Consider the following 22,493-nt stretch of genomic DNA (forward strand, 5'->3'; position numbering starts at 1 on the left):
AGGAATGCATACACAACATTCAACCTTAATTATAGCACAGGTCCCTCCTTGAGCAGCTGTGAGTATGTCCAAAGCCATTCTATTTTGAATTACTGCTTTTCTCATTTGGATTCGCTCTTTATTTAAGGCTTGGATGGCTTTTGTTCTATCTAGGAGGGCCTGTTTTGTGAAATTAGTCAAGGCCTCTACTTTAATCATAATATCTGTTGTCCCTTTAGAGGGTATGAATAAGGCAACAATATACTCATACCATTGAAACACAGATCTTGTCCACTTAGCATGTAAATAAGGTAGATTTACCTGGGTGGAAGGGCCCTTATACTGTTATTCTAACTACCCCTACTGCAGTTAAAGTCGCAGGTATTGCCCCTTGGATCCATCATATGAGGGTGAAGAGAGCATACCACGCAGACTCAGAAAAAGCTGAGTGGACTGCACAGAGGGACCCCACCGACTCTCGAGAGACTAAGACCATCCTTAAGAAGAAGGAAAAGGAGATCCCGGATGAGCCTCTTGAAGATGAAGCCGCATAATCAACTCCTGCTGCTTGGTCTCATCAATGTGCACATTCCTACGTCAACTCCCACAATACTTCCTACTGTTGGGTAAGTGGGGCTATGCCTCTGTCTGTGATGGATGGACTTCCCTGGTGGCTGTCACCGCTCCGCCAAGGAGATTTTAAACCACTCTGCTCTTTTCTGGGACATAATCATAATCAATTCTCTCTTTTAATGCTTACAACAATCCTATGAGATAAGTCCAATGATTATCCTCATTTTACAGATGAGGAATTTGAGGTATGCTGTTAAGTAACCTGCTTGGAGTCAAGTAGCCAGCAAGTAATAGAACCGGTAACACACATGCCTGACACCTTTATAATTGGGATGCTCTTAAAAATCTCTCTTGAGAAAAAAGTATGCATTTGTTTTAGGCTCAAAACCTCACACACAACACTAAAATAACCATCAACCTCACAGTAATGCCTTCAATACCTCAGAAGACGTTTAAAAATTTCACACTTCTACTATTGACTCTCCAGTTGTGATGAGCGGCAGTACAGCTATAGGCAAATACTTGATATCTAAGAGAGGTAACACATTAAATAGAATGATAATGCAAAATATAAAGTTGGTACGGAGCAATTCTCCAAGAGAAGATGGGGAGTTAGTTTAATCTTTGAGAAATTTTAAATGAGATTTTGAGAAAGAATAATTTTGGGGGCTAGCAACCATGGCCTAACTATTGATATACAAAATGAGCTTTTTGATGCAAGTCTATGATTGCTATAGAATTTTCCCCCCCGACTGGTTCCTGCAGTCTTTTCTACCTCTTTACAAGCTAATAAAAACAACTATTCAGAATAAAATTGTGATATGTAAAGACAGATATTACATAGATAAATAATATGTATAGCCTTGTGAATAATGATTTTTAAATTGCTAAATTAGAAAAGTATAATATTTAAAAACTTAAGATTTGTAATAATGGATTTACTTTAGTTAAATGTCTTTTATTTATTTTATTTATTACCTATGACCATACAAAAGACTTACTTAACACAACTGAATGGTCCTGGCTCTAAAAAGTAACAGTAGTATAGTGGAAAGACATGAGATGAGGAATAAGGAAACATGAGGTCTAATTATGTTGTTCTGCAGTACAAGCACAATTTATATAGGTCATTTAACTTCTTTGGGCCTTAGTTTTCTCACTGGAAACGTTCACGGTTAGAGGACACTGTCTCTAAGTTTCCTTATAACTATGTTAATATCACAAATACTTCTGATTATGATTTTTTTCTGGGTTCATGTTTTATCAAGTGAATAAGACTGATGTTTGTTTTTCATGCACATAGAGACTTGAAAGATGGATTTTCAAATTATTTACGTTGAAGATTTTTAGACTTCAAATTGAAATATAGGATAATCAGTGCAGTGCTGCTGATATTTGAAGGCAATACACAATGCATTTTCTCTGCCTAACTGTGAGAACTGAAGAATTTTTCAGTAGCAGTGAATCAATATTGAGTACCACTGTCAGGACCTGTCATGATTTAAATTTTGCCTGTGCTATAATATTGTAGCTTATACACTTCCTAGGGTGGAAACTGTGTGTTAGCTTCAAAAGTGTGGTGCCGAGAGTCTGTGTGAAAATTTCATCCCCTTTCTCTGTCTCACAACTGACAGGTATTATTCCTCACACTTTAATACTAAAGAAATTTCTATCATGGCCTGGGTGAATGTAGCCCTGACAGTTATAAGCTTTTTAAAAAAATATCTTTTGGCCGCTGCTGCTCCTGCTAAGTCACTTCAGTCATGGCCGACTCTGTGTGACCCCACAGACAGAAGCCCACTAGGCTCCCCCGTCCCTGGGATTCTCAGGCAAGAACACTGGAGTAGGTTGCCATTTCCTTCTCCAATGCATGAAAGTGAAAGGTGAAAGGGAAGTCGCTCAGTCCTGTCCGACTCTTAGCCACCCCATGGACTGCAGCCCACCAGGCTCCTCCGTCCATGGGATTTTCCAGGCAAGAGTACTGGAGTGGGCTGCTATTGCTTTCTCTGATCTTTTGGCTAGGTTAGTTCTATTTTATGATCTACTAAGAAATGGGTTAAAGAAAAGGATCCATGCGGAAGAAAGATCAGAGAAAGCTCACACTTTAGAGTTGAGGAATGCTTTTTAGTTTATTTTTTATTATTTATTTATTTTGGCTGTGCCACACAGCATGTGGGATCTTCTCTGACCCCTAAGGACCAGGGATTGAACCCATTCCTCCTGTGGTGGGAGTGCAGAGTTCTAACCACTGGACCACCAGGGAAGTCTGAGTAATGCTTTTTAGTAATTTATGTTTATGCACGATGAAAGTGATTTTTGAAAATGATGAATGAAAGAGTAACATCAGGTATTAGTTTGCCTCATGTCACCTTCACTTGGAAGACACATAATGATGAAATGTGTGTGTCTTCATATTGGTCTGTTTAACTTTTTAAAATAAGCTCGACAAACACACTGTCAAGAAAATACCTATTTAGCTAGAAATCAAAGCAAAGTTTGAATGATTGAAAACTTAGTGCACTTTCAACCTAATGAATTATTATATTGCCCAAAAATGTAAAACACAGAAAGATGAAGCTGAGAAACTTCTAATAAGAGCTATTTATCCCCGAGTCACCTTATAATTATTTTTCTAAAGAGTTTTTACATCAAAATTTCTTGTGATCAATATTACAAGTCACATTAGTTTAACACATCCAGTTATCAGGGGATCATATTAGATGAAATTTATATTCCCTTCTCTGTCAGGTGAACAGAATGATGAAGTGATTGCTACGAGTCATTCAGCCTATCAACAGCAATGCCAAAAATACTGCCAAAAATGTGGAGAAAAGGGAACTCTCATGTACTACTAGTGGAAATGTAAACTGGTGTAGCCATTATGGAAAACAGCATGAAAGTTTCTCAAACATTAAGACCAGAACTACCATATTCAGCAACTCCACTACTGAGTATTTATCCAAGGGAAATCAAATCACTGTGTCCAACAGATATCTTCAGCTCCCCACCATATACACTGCATTATTATTTACAATAGCCAGGACATGGAAACCACCTAAGTGTCCCACTGGCAGATGAAGGATACAGAACATATCACACACACACACACACATACACACACACACGGGAATGTTATTCAGACATGATAAAAGAAGGAAATTTTGCCATTTGTGACAACATGGATAAACACTGAGGACATTATGCTACATAAAATGTCAGACAGAGAAAGGCAAATACTATATGATCTCAATTATATGTGGAATCCAAAAAACAGCTGAACTCATAGATATAGAGAACAGATCGTTGGTTGCCAGAAGCGAGGGGTTGAGGGTGGGCAAAAGGAATGAAGGTGGTCTAAAGGTATAAACTTCTAGTTATGAGATAAACAAGACTTGGGGAGGTAAGCATGGAGACTATAGTCAGCAAAACAAAATTGTGTATTTGAAAGTTGCTAAGAGAGTAGATCTTAAAAGTTCTCATCACAAGAAAAACAAAATTATAACTGTGTGATGATGAATATTAACTAAACTTATTGTGGTAACATTGTAATATATATATATAAGTCAAATCATTACATCACACACCTAAAACTAATATAATAAGTTAACTATGTCTCAATAAAAATAAAATAGTTCTGTGTAAAGTAAAATAGTTCTGTATAAAATAAAATTTAAAATATGAAAATAAGTTCTATTTACAATCATTTGAGGCCACCCAGTAATATCAGTTAAGTGCAGAATTACAGAAAACTGAAGGTATTAGATGGACATAGCCTGCAAATTGAATAAATATCTATAGGTATTTTGAAATATTTGTCTCTGTGTATTGATCACAATAAACTGTAGAGAATTCTTAAAGAGATGGGAATACCAGACCATCTGACCTGTCTCTTGAGAAACCTGTATGCAGGTCAGGAAGCAACAGTTAGAACTGGACATGGAACAACAGACTGGTTCCAAAGAGGAAAAGGAGTACGTCAAGGCTGTATATTGTCACCCTGCTTATTTAACTTATATGCAGAGTATATCATGAGAAACGCTGGGCTGGAAGAAGCACAAGGTGGAATCAAGATTGCCGGGAGAAATATCAATAACTTCAGATATGCAGACAACACCACCCTTATGGCAGAAAGTGAAGAGGAACTAAAGAGCCTCTTGATGAAAGTGAAAGAGCAGAGTGAAAAAATTGGCTTAAGGCTCAACTTTCAGAAAACTAAGATCATGACATCTGGTCTCATCACTTCATGGGAAATAGATGGGGAAACAGTGGAAACTGGCTGACTTTATTTTTCTGGGCTCCAAAATCACTGCAGATGGTGATTGCAGCCATGAAATTAAAAGATGCTTACTCCTTGGAAGGAAAGTTATGACGAACCTAGATAGCATATTTAAAAGCAGAAACATTACTTTGCCAACAAAGGTCCATCTAGTCAAGGCTATGGTTTTTCCAGTGGTCATGTATGCATGTGAGAGTTGGACTATAAAGAAAACTGAGTGCCGAAGAATTGATGCTTTTGGACTGTGGTGTTGGAGAAGACTCTTGAGAGTCCCTTGGACTGCAAGAATATCCAACCAGTCCATCCTAAAGATCAGTCCTGGGTGTTCATTGGAAGTTCTGATGTTGAAGCTGAAACTCCAATACTTTGGCCATCTCATTCGAAGAGTTGACTCACTGGAAAAGAGCGTAGTGCTGGGAAGGATTCGGGGCAGGAGGAGAAGGGGACGACAGAGGATGAGATGGTTGGATGGCATCACTGACTCGATGGACATGGGTTTGGGTTGACTCCGGGAGTTGGTGATAGACAGGGAGGCCTGGCGTGCTGCAATTCATGGGGTCGCAGAGTCGGACACGACTGAGCGACTGAACTGAACTGAACCTGATACTTTCTCCTACTTCCTTTTTGCCCCATTACTCATTTTGAATACAAAAGTATTTTCTTGCACATATATATTTTTTACTGTTTTGAAAACACTTCTATTAATCATAATAAGTATACCTGGAGAGGTACCATTACCCTCCAAGGACAGAAGTGTGATGGAAATGTAATCTCTTCCTAGAATTCAGAAGAAACTATATACATTTATGGCCTTCCCTGGTGGCTCTGATGATAAAGAATCTGCCTGCAATGCAGGAGACCCAAGTTCAATCCCTGGGTCAGGAAGATATCCCCTGGAGAAGGGAATGGCTACCCACTCCAGTATTCTTGCCTGGGGAATCCCACGAAAAGAAGAGCCTGGTGGGCTGCAGTCCATGGTGTTGCAAAGAATCAGACACAACTGAGTGACTAAGCACAGCACAGCATATACATTTATGGGTAGAACCTGCTACAGTAAAAGGTATGGTATCATCTTTCCTTCCCTCATAGGTATCCTTTCAGAACATATGTCATACATCCTTGTATTTTGGAATTTACTGGCACAAAGAAGCTATTTAATAAATACTGACTAATATATGATTGAAGAGCCATAACTTAGCCTCTCAACATTAGAGTCTAATTCATGTTGGGGAATTAGAGCAACCTTGACCTGAATCATATGCTGAAATAATTCCTTACATTTAGAGTAAAAACAAACAAAAAACCCTCACCTATTGTAAGTGGAGATAATTCTGAAAAATGATACTTTAGGTACTCCAAAAATTGGATAGCATCAGAATATACTATCAAGGCCAAAGTAACTCCAAGGCACATGAAAATGTGTTAAACATTAATGTATTTAAAGGAAATTTCCAGGAAAACTTGCCTGTTCAAATTCTTCCATGTCTACTTCTCCATCTCCATTCAAGTCAAACATCTTGAAGGCAATTTCAAAATTTCTCTGAGGAGCTGTAAGTTAGAAAGGACAGGAGGGAAGGAGGGAGGAAAGACAAAAATATTTAGAAGGTGTTGACCAAAAGTAAAAAATCATTGCTTTTTAAGACAAAAGGATGGTTAAACATTAAAATGTAACTTCAGGTCAAAGAATGCCACCACATTTATCTTGATTAACCTTTTAGCAACAGTTCTTAAAGCCAAGAGAATTTTACCATGGTCAGTAAAGATAGTACTTATCTATCTTTGTGTTTCAACACTCTCTTAAATACTTTCTTAGAAACCATCCTCTCTTAATTGAATAACATTAATGTTGTTCTGTTACTTAAATACAGTGCTATTTATCTGGGCATGAAAGTCTATTTGGGGTAAGATATACTGCTGCAAAGTAAGAAGCTGAAACTATCTTTGTCTTGCCCTTTTAAAACAAGCAAGCTTTCTACCTTGTTCTTTCTAGTCTCTCCATTGTAAGTACAATTGGGAGTTCAGTGGATATCACTCTGCAAACAGGTTATTATCAACACTTTATTGATACCATTCTCCTCAATGTCACTATAGCTCTGTGGTAAGGCAGAAAAGCATACTGTCAGATACCCAGTCCCCTATTTTAATTGTGTCAGCTTGATACATAAATTACTGAGTAAAGTATACTTAAATGTTTAAAAATCAAAATGAAAAATGCAAAGCTTGAGAAGACGGTATATTTTTTTCCCTTAAGTGAATGGTGAAAGTGTTTCAAGACTTCTTTAATGTCCCCAGATCAATCAAAATAAAATTATTATATTTGTACATTAGGATAAAATATAAATTCAACAGCCCTCCTCTCCTTGCTTACCCTGCTAAATATTCTAGTAAAGAAAACTAGGGACTTCCCTGGTGGTCCAGGGGTTAGGATGTGGCACAGTCACTGCAGGCGCCCAGGATCAATCCCCAGTTGGGTGACTAAGATCCCAGAAGCTGTGTGGCATGGCCAAAAAAAAGAAAACTAAGTCACTTACTTCCTTCGGTGCTTCAAATTTATATAGCTATAGAAAATAAAAGTAAAATTTCCTATATACATCCTAATACTGCTGAATTAAATTTTCAGTTAATATCACTTTTAGTTAAAAAAATTAAAGACAATATGTAGACAAAAAAGTAAACAAGGGCTTAGTATATTATGCATTACTGTACACAGTTCATATTCCTGTCTTGCTCATTAATTTGTCAGTATCAACACTGTCTAAGCTTAAATTCCATTTTCAGCTAGCTAGCCTACTAGGTGGGTCAGCTCCCGGTTTTTAGTTGCCTGGGTGAATCACATGTTTCTCAGTTTCCAACTGCCTGTTTCACTTGCTAATGGCTTCCAACAGGTTTGCTTTTCTTAGGCCACCAGTATGACTGCTAAGAAGGATGCAGGGCAGGGGGGTGGGGATTAGATTTTTGTATATTTATTGTCACTTCTTAAATTATTCCCATTTGTCTGGATGCTATCTTCTACTGAAGAGTTACTATGTGCCAAGCACTGAACTGGATAATTTTAGGCTGTTTTCTAATTTTGAACTCTCAATCCTAAAATTATTTCTTTCTTATTTTTTTTTTAAACAGAGTAGGATGTTGGGGTTCCAAGCCACTAAATGACTCACTCAAATTCACACAACTAATAGGCAACAAACAGAACTGGTAAGTGACTGAGGTCAACAATGACTTCAAAGCCCATAAACTATTCATTATGTTCCACAGCCTCCAATATGAAAATTGTGGTTCTTACAATAATAAACACATACTCTGCATTCTGGTATGTTCTAACTTAGAAACAAAACAACAAAACATGACTCACTGGTTATGTCAGTCTCTGAAATAGCTTAGAGTTTCAAGTTTCATCTAAAGGACATTCCTGACATCAAAGAAACATTGCATGTGCAACGCTCAGTAGTTTAAGCTTAGTTGTAATCATAGGCATAGGCAACATCAGATTCTGTAATGGGTTTGTCATGTTTTTTAAAAATTCTGAATATAAATTCTGTTCTTCCCTATTGTCTCACAAACTTAGCTCACTTCACTCACATACATTATTTACCTAATCCTTGTAGATACTTGGGAAATTTTAACAACTGCAGATAATGTGAGGCCGCTGAAAGTCTTAAGTAGGGGAGTGCCACAATCACACAGGCATTTAAAAAGAACTTCTCTGGCTACAGTATGAAGAATGTACTGGAAAACAAAATTCAGTCTCAGAGAACATCATTAAAGCTCCTGAAACTTGAAAATGTGAACTGAGGTGATGGCAGTGGTCATGGAGAGAAGAAAACAAATTTGAAATAACTTAAGGAGGCAGAAAGTATATAACTTAATGACTAATTAGCTGTGATGAACTGAGAGTAAAAAAGGCTGACAGCATGACTGGCTTAGGTTACCCTGGTAGCTTACATATCATTAACCAAGAGGAAAAGACAATGTAAAAGATTTGAGGGAAAAAGGATTTCAGACAAGATCTGCTGAATTCAAGGAGTCCACAGCATATTCTGATGAAAATGTTCAGGAGATAGCTGGAAATATGGGTCTAAAGCTTAGAAGACAGAGCTTAAAGTTAGTAGTCACACTACCATGAATAGATACACACCTACATATGCATGCTCAGTCGTGTCTGACTCTTTGTGATCCTATGGACTGTAGCCCACCAGGCTCCTCCATCCATGGGATTATCCTGGCAAGAATACTGGAGTGGGTTGCCATGCCCTCCTCCAGGGGATCTTCCCGATCCAAGGATCGAACACACACCTCCTGCATTGCAGGCAGATTCTGTACCACTGAGCCTCCCGGTTAGCTTCAAAGACCTGAAATGAAGATGTCCAAGGAGAACTGAAGATTGAGGAGAAGTGTACAGAAAGGATAGAAAGTAGTTGGAAGCTAATATTTAAGGTGAAAGTAAAAAGAGAGGAAGTAGTGACAAAGTGGTATCACACCACCAAGAGAAATGTGGTACAAAATGAATAGAAATAGGGGAAGATTTGGCCAGAGGCACTCAAAGGGTTGCTATTCATGAATTACAGCAGCATTCTCATTCCCTGTCTTCACTGATTACAGAGACAATGCAGAGTTTTTAAATTTTTATGTTTATCATGATCTTCTATTCCTACTGTCTTACGAGTTCTGTGATGGCACATGCACAGGCATTTAAATGACTGAATGAGTTATTCTGGCAACTCATACTTAATATGGTCTCCTACAACTAAGGTTAAACACACTTTACCAAACAAAGAACATCTTGTACTGCTTGAGGTTTCTTTATCTTTTTAATCCTGGCTTACTCTCAAACACAGTATTTGCTTTACGTGGGACAACTGTAAGAGTGTTTATTCAAGAATATGCGTTGACACTCTCAGGCTGAGCTCTTGTGCCCTGGTCACTGATACAGCATGTCAGGACAGCAGCCATGCACATTCTGATCTCATTTAGGCCTTAGCAGTCCATCATGCAAGGTCCTTCTAGTAGTTTTCTCAGGTTGTTCAATCTTCATTTGCTGATCACATCAAAGCACTCAAGACAAACAAGTAAAAAACCAGCTTGCCTTAAGTGAAACATGCTACAAAGGAATAAGCTGCTAGGCCATTTTCTTGTACTCTCTTGTTTCCCTTTGAAAGCAGACTTCAGAGTAATTTTTAAATCTAGCTGCTCTGGAAAGCTAAAAGTATCTTGAGTTCACATTAATTCACAACCAACTGCCATGGAAAGGTAGAGAGAGGGGAATTCTTTTGAATTTCAGGCTACTTGTACAGTGAACAGTGAAGCTTCGCCCCACCCATCCTTGTGTTAATGGTTCAATCTATTTTCTGCACAGCAATATCTAAAACAATCATATGTTGGGACTGATTAAAACAATGAGATTCTATACAAAGTTCATCACTCTACATCTTTAACCATAATTCCGTGATAGTTTTTACTACAAGTAAATGTAGATACATTAGATCTTGTTTTAGTGTAGAATAAAACATTTTTATGTTATTCTATCATCAACAATAATGACAATAGCAATAACAACTTTAGACTTGTTAAAAGCACAGTAGATTTTTCTACACTGTTTTAGTAATAAGTAAAAAAACCATGTTTTTCTGTGTATGTAAGTCAAATAATCAGATAGCAACAACATTAGCTGTCTCAAAATTGTCATGACTGTTTCACTTACTTTTTTTTTAATAGAAAATGCAAAAGACTTGGGCTCTAATTCTGACTTTTCCAATCTAATGAGTTATTATGTCTTAAATTCTTTTTTGGTAGTACTGACTGAATGAACAAAAAAAAACTGAATAGGTTAGATTCTAAACAAGTTTCTTATTTTCTGTTAGTTTGGTTCTCCTACCACAAAATTCCCATCTTACTGGGAATGCAAACTAGTATAGCCACTATGGAGAACAGTGTGGAGATTCCTTAAAAAACTGGAAATAGAACTGCCATATGACCCAGCGATCCCACTCCTGGGCATACACACCGAGGAAACCAGATCTGAAAGAGACACGTGCACCCCAGTGTTCATCACAGCACTGCTTATAATTGCCAGGACATGGAAGCAACCTAGATGCCCATCAGCAGACAAATGGATAAGGAAGCTATGGTACATATACACAATGGAATATTACTCAGCCATTAAAAAGAATTCATTTGAATCAGTTCTAACGAGATGGATGAAACGGGAGCCCATTATACAGAGTGAAGCAAGCCAGAAAGATAAAGACCAATAAAGTGTACTAATGCATATATATGGAATTTAAAAAGATGGTAACAATAACCCAATATGCAAAACAGAAAAAGAGACACAGATGTACAGAACAGACTTTTGGACTCTATGGGAGAAGGCGAGAGTGGGATGTTTTGAGAGAACAGCATTGAAACAAGTATACTATCAAGGGTGAAACAGATCACCAGCCCAGGTTTGATGCATGAGACAAGTGCTCAGGGCTGGTGCACCGGGAAGACCCAGAGGGATGGGATGGGGAGTGAGGCGGGAGGGGGGATCAGGATGGGGAACACATGTAAATCCATGGCTAATTCATGTCAATGTATGGCAAAAACCACTACAATATTGTAAAGTAATTAGCCTCCAACTAATAAAAATGAATGAAAAAAAAAAAAAAAGAAGAAAAAAATTCCCACCTTACTATTCCTATTGTAAAATGATGCATAGGACAAATAAGGTAATTAATATGCAATATCAGAGAACTCTGAGTGAGGAGAAAAAACTGTATGATGAACCTCCATTCAGTGATGAACCTGCCTACTGAATTTGTAAGGATGATCATATAGCTTCTGATTATTTCTGAGGGAAATAATAATGTCTAACCATTGCTGACCATATTAATTGAACTTTTCTTCTCATGCAGAATGGGCTTCCCAGGTGGTTCAGTGATAAAGAATTCCACTGTCAAATCAAGGAGACACAGGAGATATGGCTTTGATCCCTGGGTCAAGATATCCCCTGGAGGAGGAAATGGCAACCCACTCCAGCATTCTTGCCAGAGAATCCAATGGACATATGAGCTTAGCGGGCTACTGTCCATAGAGTTGCTCAGAGGTGGATACAACTGAGCAAACACCCACCACCACCTTCTCATGTAGAGCTCAAATCTAATTCTTTGTAGCTCTTACAAATTGTCCTAAGTTTTGAGAGAAATAAAAAATATAACTGCTTCTCACCTTTATGATGTCCCTCTGAATACATAAGAACATAGTGTCATGTCTCTACTAAAGGTTTCTCAGAACCTCTTTCCAGAACGTCAAGGTTATTTTGTAATAGCCTTCTCTGGGGTACTTTAGATGACCAATGGCTCCCGTAAATGCAATATTCTAAAATGGTTAATTCTGGAAAGACTGATCCTTTCTAATAACAGTAGGACTTCTCTGCAGACTAATACATTAACATTTTTCTTATATGAGGGGGCATAATGTTTCGCTTTTCCACATTCAGTTCAGTTCAGTTGCTCAGTTGTGTCCGACTCTTTGTGACCCCATGAACGGCAGCATGCCAGGCCTCCTTGTCCATCACCAACTCCCGGAGCCCACCCAAACCCATGTTCATTGAGTCAGTGATGCCATCCAACCATCTCATCCTCTGTCGTCCCCTTCTCCTCCTGCCCTGAATCCTTCCCAGCATCAGGGTCTTTTCAAATGAGTCAGCTCTTCGCATCAGGTGGCCAAAGTATTGGAGTTTCAGCTAACATCAGTGCTTCCAATGAACATGCAGGACTGATCTCCTTTAGGATGGACTGGTTGGATATTCTTGCAGTCCAAGGGACTCTCAAGAGTCTTCTCAAACACCACAGTCCAAAAGCAATCAATTCTTCGGCACTCAGCTTTCTTTATAGTCCAACTCTCACATCCATTCATGACCACTGGGAAAACCATAGCCTTGACTAGGTGGACCTTTGTTGGCAAAGTAATGTTTCTGCTTTTAAATATGCTATCTAGGTTCGTCATAACTTTCCTTCCAAGGAGTAAGCATCTTTTAATTTCATGGCTGCAATCACCATCTGCAGTGATTTTGGAGCCCAGAAAAATAAAGTCAGCCAGTTTCCACTGTTTCCCCATCTATTTCCCATGAAGTGATGAGACCAGATGTCATGATCTTAGTTTTCTGAAAGTTGAGCCTAAAGCCAATTTTTTCACTCTGCTCTTTCACTTTCATCAAGAGACTCTTTAGTTCTTCTTCACTTTCTGCCGTAAGGGTGGTGTCATCTGCATATCTGAGGTTATTGATATTTCTCCCAGCAATCTTGATTCCACCTGTGCTTCATCCAGCCCAGCATTTCGCATGATGTACTCTGCATGTAAGTTAAATAAGCAGGGTGACAATATATAGCCTTGACATACTCCTTTTCCTCTTTGGAACCAGTCTGTTGTTCCATGTCCAGTTCTAACTGTTGCTTCCTGACCTGCATACAGGTTTCTCAAGAGACAGGTCAGATGGTCTGGTATTCCCATCTCTCTCAGAATTTTCCACAGTTTATCATGATCCACACAGTCAAAGGCTTTGGCATAGTCAATAAAGCAGAAATAGATGTTTTTCTGGAACTCTCTTGCTTTTTCGATGATTCAGCAGATGTTGGCAATTTGATCTCTGGTTCCTCTGCCTTTTCTAAAACCAGCTTGAACATCTGGAAATTCACGGTTCACGTATTGCTGAAGCCTGGCTTGGAGAATTTTGAGCATTACTTTACTAGCGTGTGAGATGAGTGCAATTATGCGGTAGTTTGAGTATTCTTTGACATTGCCTTTCTTTGGGATTGGAATGAAAACTGACCTTTTCCAGTCCTGTGGCCACTGCTGAGTTTTCCAAATTTGCTGGCACATTGAGTGCAGCACTTCCACAGCATCATCTTTTAGGATTTGAAATAGCTCAACTGGTAATCCATCACCTCCCACTAGCTTTGTTCGTAGTGATGCTTCCTAAGACCCACTTGACTTCACATTGCAGGATGTCTGACTCTAGGTGAGTGATCACATCATTGTGAATATCTGGGTAATGAAGATTTTTTTTGTACAGTTCTGTGTATTCTTGCCACCTCTTCTTAATATCTTCTGCTTCTGTTAGGTCCATACCATTTCTGTCCTTTATTGAGCCCATCTTTGCAATAAATGGGCAATGTTTGCAATGTTCCCTTGGTATCTCTAACTTTCTTGAAGAGATCTCTAGTCTTTCCCATTCTATTGTTTTCCTCTATTTCTTTGCATTGATTGCTGAGGAAGCCTTCCCTATCTCTCCTTGCTATTCTTTGGAACTCTGCATACAAATGGGTATATCTTTCCTTTTCTCCTTTACTTTTCGCTTCCTTTCTTTTCACAGCTATTTGTGAGGCCTCCTCAGACAGCCATTTTGCTTTTTTGCATTTCTTTTCCTTGGGGATGGTCTTGATTCCTGTCTCCTGTACAATGTCACGAACCTCCATCCATAGTTCATCAGGCACTCTGTCTATCAGATCTAGTCCCTTAAATCTATTTCTCACTTCCACTGTATAGTCATAAGGAATTTGATTAGGCTAGAGCAAAGGAGTAGAAAAACCTGCAAGATTAGATTTCAAAAAAGTTGCCCTCTCTCAATTCTCCTTAATTCTTCAAGGTATGATGGCTAGCTACAGTCTGGAATCTTTCTGCCTTTTTTTTTTTTTACTCAGAGTGGAAGCATTGTAGTTGTATTATAGTATTTCCCTGTGATAATTTAGCTTTCAAAGGACTCTACATAAAGTGAAAATATCCTAAGAATTTTTAAAAAACATACTTAAGCAAGAGCAGATCAATTTTTGTTTTCAATGACATACTTGCTTTCTAAGTCTGATCTGATTTCTGTTAGTAACTATTTTACAGGTACTCTTTGATAATCTATTAACCTTTTCAGCATTTTCTAATATTAGGTTTCATGCTACATGCCAGGCTAACACTATAGCTAGCAAACAGACTGCAAATATTTGAAAAACAAAAGACTTAAAGAATCATAAAAGATAAGGACAAAGCCAAGAAATATTTCTTATTATAAAGCTATACATTCATTGATATGAATCAGCCATAGATTTACACTTCAATGTATGACAAAACCCACTGAAATGTTGTGAAGTAATTAGCCTCCAACTAATAAAAAAATTAAAAAAAAAAAAAACTTAAAAAAAAAAATAAAGCTATACATTTTATATTTTATTTTTATATATAGTTAACTTTGTATAGAGGCATATTTATGTGAGGGGCTTCCCAGGTGGTGCTAGTAGTAAAGAATCCACGTGCCAATGCAGAAGACACGAGAGACACTGCTGCTGCTGCTGCTGCTGAGCCGCTTCAGTTGTGTTCGACTCTGTGCGACCCCACAGACAGCAGCCCACCAGGCTCCCCTGTCCCTGGGATTCTCCAGGCAAGAACACTGGAGTGGGTTGCCATTTCCTTCTCCAATGCATGAAAGTGAAAATGAAGTTGCTCAGCTGTGTCCGACTCTTCGTGACCCCATGGACTGCAGCCTACCAGGCTTCTCCATCCATGGGATTTGCCAGGTAAAAGTACTGGAGCGGGGTGCCATTGCCTTCTCCAACAAGAGACACAGGCAGGTTCAATCCCTGGGTTGAGAAGATCCCCTGGAGCAGGAAATAGCAACCCATTCTAGTATTCTTGCCTTGAAAATTTCATGGACAGAGAACCCTGGCAGGTCACAGCCCATGGCGCTGCCAAGAATCAGACATGACTAAGAGACTGAGCACCCCACATTTATGTGAAGCAAGGCGTGTGTGTGGGCGTGCTCAGTCCTGCCCAACTCTGCAACCCCACACACTGTAGCCCAACAGGCTCCTCTGTCCATGGGATTTTCCAGGCAAGAATACTGGAGTGGGTTGCCATTTCCTGCTCCAGGGTATTTTCCCAACCTAGAGATGGAACCCATGTCTCTTGTGTCTCCTGCACTGGCAGGGGGGATTCTTTACCACTGCTCTACCTGGGAAGCAAGACATAGCATGAACAGTATCAGTGGCTCAAAAACTTAACAGTTGCACGCTTTCTGCTTCAACTCAGAAGTCCGGTAGACAGGCCTGCCCTCATCTTTGTCTTGTAGAATAATCTAATGGCTAAAAAATACCCACTATTAATTGTGCCATCCATCTGAAGTCACTGGAGATGATGAAAATAACTATAACATTTTGCTCTGGAATCAAAATGATTATTCTTAAAATGCAAGATGTGAAACGGCAAATGAAAAGATCCACATCTACTACAATTGGTTACAGAAGACACTGTAGTGTGAAATAAAGTTAAAATCAAGACTTTCTCAGTTGGTTGTATTAGAATTACAATTTAAAACACTGTAATAACTTTCAGACTACATTAACAAATTTTAGTTAATAACCATTTAGTGACTGAATATGCTCAAACAAGGGTAAGTTAATTAGACTGTTTCCTGAATATGTTTTCTGTAGTTGTGTAGCTGTGTGTTCCCATTAAGTTGAAATACAGGGGAATCAAACTATATAATATAAAACAATGAACATTTTACCACTTAAAATATCTAGTTTCTCTGATGAGCAATTTGAAACGATAAAGTGGTATGACATTTTTATTGGTAACTTCTGGAGTTCAATATCAAGAAAATTTCCTTAGTGGAGGGAAAAAAGACAGTAAGGTGATCTGAAATAGCCAAAGTTAATGGTATTCTAGTGTTTCTTCTTAACTTTGCTCTTTTAACATGGTGGAGGGGAAACACTCCATGATTGAAACGACAAATGCCAAGGGTAAAGAAAAAGAGGCCCCAATTATCCAGGAGGAAAAAAAGTTATAAAGAAAAAAGTATTGAGTTGTACCATAATTCTCCACAACACTTGGATACTGCAGAGCAAGTACTATAGAATCTTGAGGGAAAGTAATCTTAAGGGTTACATACAAGTCAACTCATCATTTAACTACATTAGCAACAGAAGATAGTCTCAGACATTCAAGAACTAAGAAACTGTATAATCCACAAAACTTTCCTAACAAAATTCCACAAAAACACAGTAACAAAATTCATAAGCAGGGATTGGTAAACTATGATGTGCTGGCTATTTGTTTGTGTGTTGTTCATGGCTGCTTATAGCTGAGTAGCTGTAACACAGACCTTATGGCCAGCAAGCTTAAAATAGTTATCTTGCCCTTTAAGAAAAAGTTTGCCAACCCTTGGTTGAGGAAATTCTTTAGCCAAAGATGACAAAAAAAAAAAAAAAAATCAATCAAAACAAAGACTGGGAAGATGAGATCAATTAAGAAGTGAGCAGTAAGTTAAGTGAGCAATAAAATCAGTAGAAGTTAAGCTTAAATAATGGTTATTAATAAAACAATCATGGCATGTGGCATTTATTAAATGCTTATTATGTATCAGGCACTTTATATAAATTATTTAATCCTCCCAATCATTCTGTGACACTGTACTAATATATCCATCCCCTGTTAAAAAAGAGGGAACTGAGGTACTGGGTGTCCAGAATCAAAGAGCCAAGATTCAAATCTACACATTCTTCTAGAGTATGCACCACTCTTAGTCATTATACAAAAGTGGTTATAAAAATAATAAAGTATAAGATAGTCCTGAAAGAGAAAATATATAAATGTAAAATTATTTTTAAAAAATGACTTCGAATAAAAAATACCAGATTAAAACTGTAAAAACAGAGTGTAGAGAAGATAGTGAATGGAAGATAAATTTCTTGATTTCCAATAGAAGACATCAAAAGAAATAGATGATTCTGTCCTATACAAAAAGCCATGTCACCCTTGAACTCCCACAGATACAGACACACATCCTGATCCAGGGATCAAACCTGGGTCTCCTGCACTGCAGGCAGATTCTTTAATGTCTGAGCCACCAGGGAAGCCCAGATAAATCATGTCTTCTCCAAACTCCCATAAATACATATAGACATACATATTTAAATTAATTCAAAGGTTACCACAAATAGGAGAGCATTCAAATTATTTGGGAGAAAAACTCTCAATGAACAAAGCAAAAGTTTGAAAGAAAAAAATGGAAGAAAGCACAGAAAAAAGATATAACGTGACAGAAGAACAAATAAATCACAACAAAGTTAAATGAACTAAACTGCTCTATTAGAAGACACAGAGCATGTCAGATTGCATTTGTTATTTATAAGAAATATATTGAAAACAAAATACTACAAAAAGTAAAGAATAAGAGGAAATACAGGAAAACAAAACAGAAAGAAAGCAGAGGTGGTATTAATAATATGAGATAGAAATGAACCAAGAGCAGAAGAAGGACTAAGAAGGATTAAGAACAAACACCATTTCCATATTACTCATAATTACCATCCATAAAGAACATCTATTATATATCTTTATGTACAGGATAATATCACATAAAAATATATAACAAAATATTAGGTATAAAGAAGAAATTACTGTAATATCCTAAGTCTATGACATATTTTACAGAAAACTTAATGAGGTCATGGAGACTTTACATAATACAAACCACAAGTTCAATTTGATAGATATATATTGTCAATGTTAGTGTGTTAGTCACTCAGTCGTGTCCAACTCTTTGCAACCCTATAGATTGTAGCCCACCAGGCTCCTCTGTCCATGGAATTCTCTAGGCAAGAATACTAGAGAAGGTTGCCATTTCCTTTTCCTGGGGATCTTTCCAAAATGGCAACCCAGTCCAGTACTCTTGCCTGAAAAATCCCATGAACGGAGGAGTGTGGTAGGCTACAGTCCATGGGGTCGCAAAGAGTTGGACATGACTAAGCTACTTCACTTTCTTTTCCAACCCAGGGAATGAACCTGGGTCTCCTGCACTGCAGGTGGATTCTTTAATATCTGAGCCACAGAGTCTGCATGTATTTTTTAAATCTTCAAAGGAAATTTAGAAAGACATTAGATATACAAACAGACATACACACACAACACACACAAACACAAGTAAAATAAATGGCAAATGCAGAATTTTTACAACTATAATAAAATAAAACTATGTCATAGGAATAAAGCCACTGGTCACCAGGCTAAGATGCTGAAAAAGCACTTGACAAAATTTTAAGCTTTCCTAATAAACTTTTTTTCCCCCTGAGAAACAGAGATAGAAGGAACTTATTCAATACGGTAAAGTTTATCTGACAGGAAGATTCACAATATACTTAACTGAAAAATGCCAAAAACATTTATTTTAATATAATAAAGTGGGGATGCTCATTATTAGTGACAATATTTTGAAAGTTCTAGCCAAAGCAAATATATAATGAAATAAAGCACACATGCCAGAAAAAAAAAAAAAAGATCATTATTTGAAAAGAAAAGGTGGCAAGAAAACACAGAAGAACTATACAAAAAAGATCCTCATGACCCAGATAACCATGATGGTGTTATCTTCAAGAGATTCTTCAAGAGATGGGAATACCAGACCACCTTACCTGCCTTCTGAGAAATCTGTATGCAGGTCAAGAAGCAACATGTAGAACCGGACATGGAACAGACTGGTTCCAAATTGGGAAAGGAGTACGTCAAGGCTGTATATTGTCACCCTGCTTATTTAACTTATAGGCAGAGTACATCATGTGAAATGCTGAGCTGGATGAAGCACAAGGTAGAATCAAGACTGCTGGGAGAAATATCAATAACCTCAGATATGCAGATGACACCACCCTTATGACAGAAAGTGAAGAGGAACTAAAGAGCCTCTTGATGAAAGTGAAAGAGGAGAGTGAAAAAGTTGGCTTAAAATTCATCATTTAAAAAACAAAGATCATAGCATCTAGTCCCATCACTTCATGGCAAATAGATGGGGAAAGAAAGGAAACAGTGAGACTTTAATTTTTGGGCTCCAAAATCACTGCAGATTGGGCTCCAAAATCACTGTGACTGTAGCCATGAAATTAAAAGATGCTTGCTCCTTGGAAGAAAAGCTATGACCAACGTAGACAGCATATTAAAAAGCAGAGACATCACTTTGGCAACAAAGGTCCATTTAGTCAAAGCTATGGTTTTTCTAGTGGTCGTGTATGGATGTGAAAGTTGGACCATTAAGAAAGCTGAGTGCCAAAGAATTGAACTGTGGTGTTGGAGAAGACTCTTGAGAGTCCCCTGGACTGCAAGGAGATCCAACCAGTCAATCCTAATGAAATCAGTCCTAAATACTCATTGGAAGGAATGATGCTGAAACTGAAGCTCCAATATTTTGGCCACCTGATGTGCAGAACTGACTCATTGGAAACAACCCTGATGCTGGGAAAGATTGAAGGCAGGAGGAGAAGGGGACAACAGAGGATGAGGTAGTTGGACAGCATCACCAACTCGATGGATATAAGTTTGAGCAAGCTCAGGGAGTTGGTGATAGACAGGGAAGCCTGGCGTGCTGCATTCCACGGGTCACAAAGAGTTGGACATGACTGAGTGACTGAACTGAACTTTTGGTTTCATTTTTGACTCACTGGTTGGTTCAGGATTGTGCTGTTTAATTTCCATATATTTGTGAATTCCTCAAATTTCTTCTTGTTATTGATTTCTGATTTCTTACTATTGAGGCCAGAAAGGTTACTTGATACAATTTCAATCTTTTGAAATTTGCTGACACTTGTTTTGTGACCTAACATATCATCTATACTGGAGAATGTCCATGTGCACTTGAGATAAATGCATATTGTACTTTTGGATGGAATGTTTGTAAATGTCTGTTAGGCCCATTTGGTTTCAAGAACAGTTCAATGTTTCTCTATCGATTTTCTGTCTGGATGATCTATCCATTATTGAACGTTATATACTGAAGCTCCCTACTATTATTGTACTGCTGTTGATTACTCCCTTCAGATCTGTTTGTATTTGCTTAGTATACTTAGGTGCTCTTGCATATTTAAATTGTCATATGCTCTTAAGTATTAAACCCTTTATCACAAACCCATTATCATTATAGAGTGACCTTCTTTATCTTTTACTACAGATTTTGACTTAAAGTCTATTTTGTCCAGGTACGGCTATTCCCGCCCTCTTTTGGTTTTCATTTGCATGGAGTATCTTTTTGCATCCCTGCACTTTGAGCCTAGGTATTCCTTTTAGCTGAAGTATTTTGCAAGAAGCATAGAATTGGGTCTTATGTTTTTTTTCACCCATTCGGCAACTCTGCACCTTTTAATTAGAGAATTTAATCCATTTATTGGTAAGGATTTAGTATTCCTAGCTTGTTAAATTTTTTTCTTTTTGGTTCCCTTGTTCTTTCTCTCCCTCTCATATTCTTTTGTGAATTTATGACTTTCTGTAGTGAAATACTTTGATTCCCTTCTTTTTATCTTGTGTGTATCTACTAGAGGTTTTTATTTTGTGGTTACCATGAGGCTTGCTCAAAATATCTCATAGCTATAAGTCTATTTTAAGCTGATAATTTTGATTGCATACAAAAATTCTACTCTTTTCTCAACATTTTGTTGACTTCACAATACATGTACAATGTATATTAACACATTATTGTAGCTATAGCTAATGTGAACACTTTGTCCTTTAATATCTATATTAGAGTTAAGTGGTTAACATGTCACCATATTGCAATATTAGAGTATTCTGAATCTGACTATCCATGTTACTTCACTGGTGTTTTGTATATTTTCATGTTTTATATTACTAATATCCTTTAATTTACCTTGACGAACTCCCTTCAGCATTTCCTGTAAGGCAGATCTAGTGGTAATGAAGTGCCTCAGCTTTTATTAGGGAAAGTATTTATCTTGCATTCATTTTTGAAGAACAAATTTGTTAGGTAAAGTATTCTTGCTTGGCAGATTTCCTCTTTCAGCACTTTGAATATATCATTCTGTTCTCTCCTGACCTGCAAGGTTTCTGTTGAGAATTCAGCAGATAGCTTTATTGGGGTTCACTTATATGAGAGATTTTTTTCTCCTACCGCTTTAAAAATTCTGTCTTTGTGTTTGATTGTGGTCAGGTTCATTAAAATGTCTCTTTGAGAAGATCATTTTGGACTGAAATTTGGGGGCCGCCAATTAGCTTCATGAACTTGGATATCCTACTTTCTCCCAAGGTTCAAAAAGGTCCCAGTCATTATTTCCTTAAATAAGCTTTTTACACCCTTCTCTCTGGCCGTCAGCATGCACTCTAGTGGCTTCAGGATCTCGCACTGGTGCACACCTAGTGATGCGAGCTGGCGGCGTGCAAGGGCACAGACCTATTATCCCTGAGCATGGGCACAGTGGTGGGGGGTCAGCTGTAAGGATCTAGGCTGGAGAATTACATTCGTGTAGCCTCAGAAGCCTGAACTTGCTGCTGGTGTGGGTCCCAGGTTCCAGTGGAGAGGGTGCTGAGGAGAGACTTTGGTGCTGATGTCAGTAAGTGCAAATATGCAAATACTTTTGGGATAAAAACCTGTGAGATCTGCAGAAGTCTGTGACAGCTGTGCTGGCCACTGGTTTGTTTAGTGGGGAGACATACTGGAGTCTTCTACAGAGCATGTGTCTGGCAAGCTGGTCACTGCCACTGCATGGCTTGTATTAGTATCCTTGCAATTCTTTCTTATTCCTAGCCATCTCTACAATGTTTCAGTTTTGCTGGTTTCTGGCAAGGATGAAACTGAAGCAAGTCATTTGTGTGATTGGGAAGATGCAGGTAAGTGGAGGTGTTTTTCCTTCCTTTTTACGTGGATATT

At 38.0% G+C, this 22,493-nt stretch overlaps 1 protein-coding gene across 5 annotated transcripts in view; it reads right to left on the bottom strand.

Moving 5' to 3' along the window:
• MICU1 (mitochondrial calcium uptake 1) overlaps nucleotides 1–22,493 on the bottom strand; it is a 214,504-nt gene that overhangs the window by 88,467 nt on the left and 103,544 nt on the right. For all 5 annotated transcript variants that reach the window (XM_043926758.1, XM_043926757.1, XM_043926756.1 and 2 more), the window contains one exon: nucleotides 6,294–6,376. In XM_043926758.1, the coding sequence (XP_043782693.1) occupies nucleotides 6,294–6,376 (83 nt within the window). The remainder of the gene's footprint in view (nucleotides 1–6,293; nucleotides 6,377–22,493) is intronic.

The sequence above is a fragment of the Cervus elaphus genome, chromosome 15 (genome assembly GCF_910594005.1).
Source record: "Cervus elaphus chromosome 15, mCerEla1.1, whole genome shotgun sequence".
In the NCBI taxonomy this organism is placed as follows: Eukaryota; Metazoa; Chordata; class Mammalia; order Artiodactyla; family Cervidae; genus Cervus; species Cervus elaphus.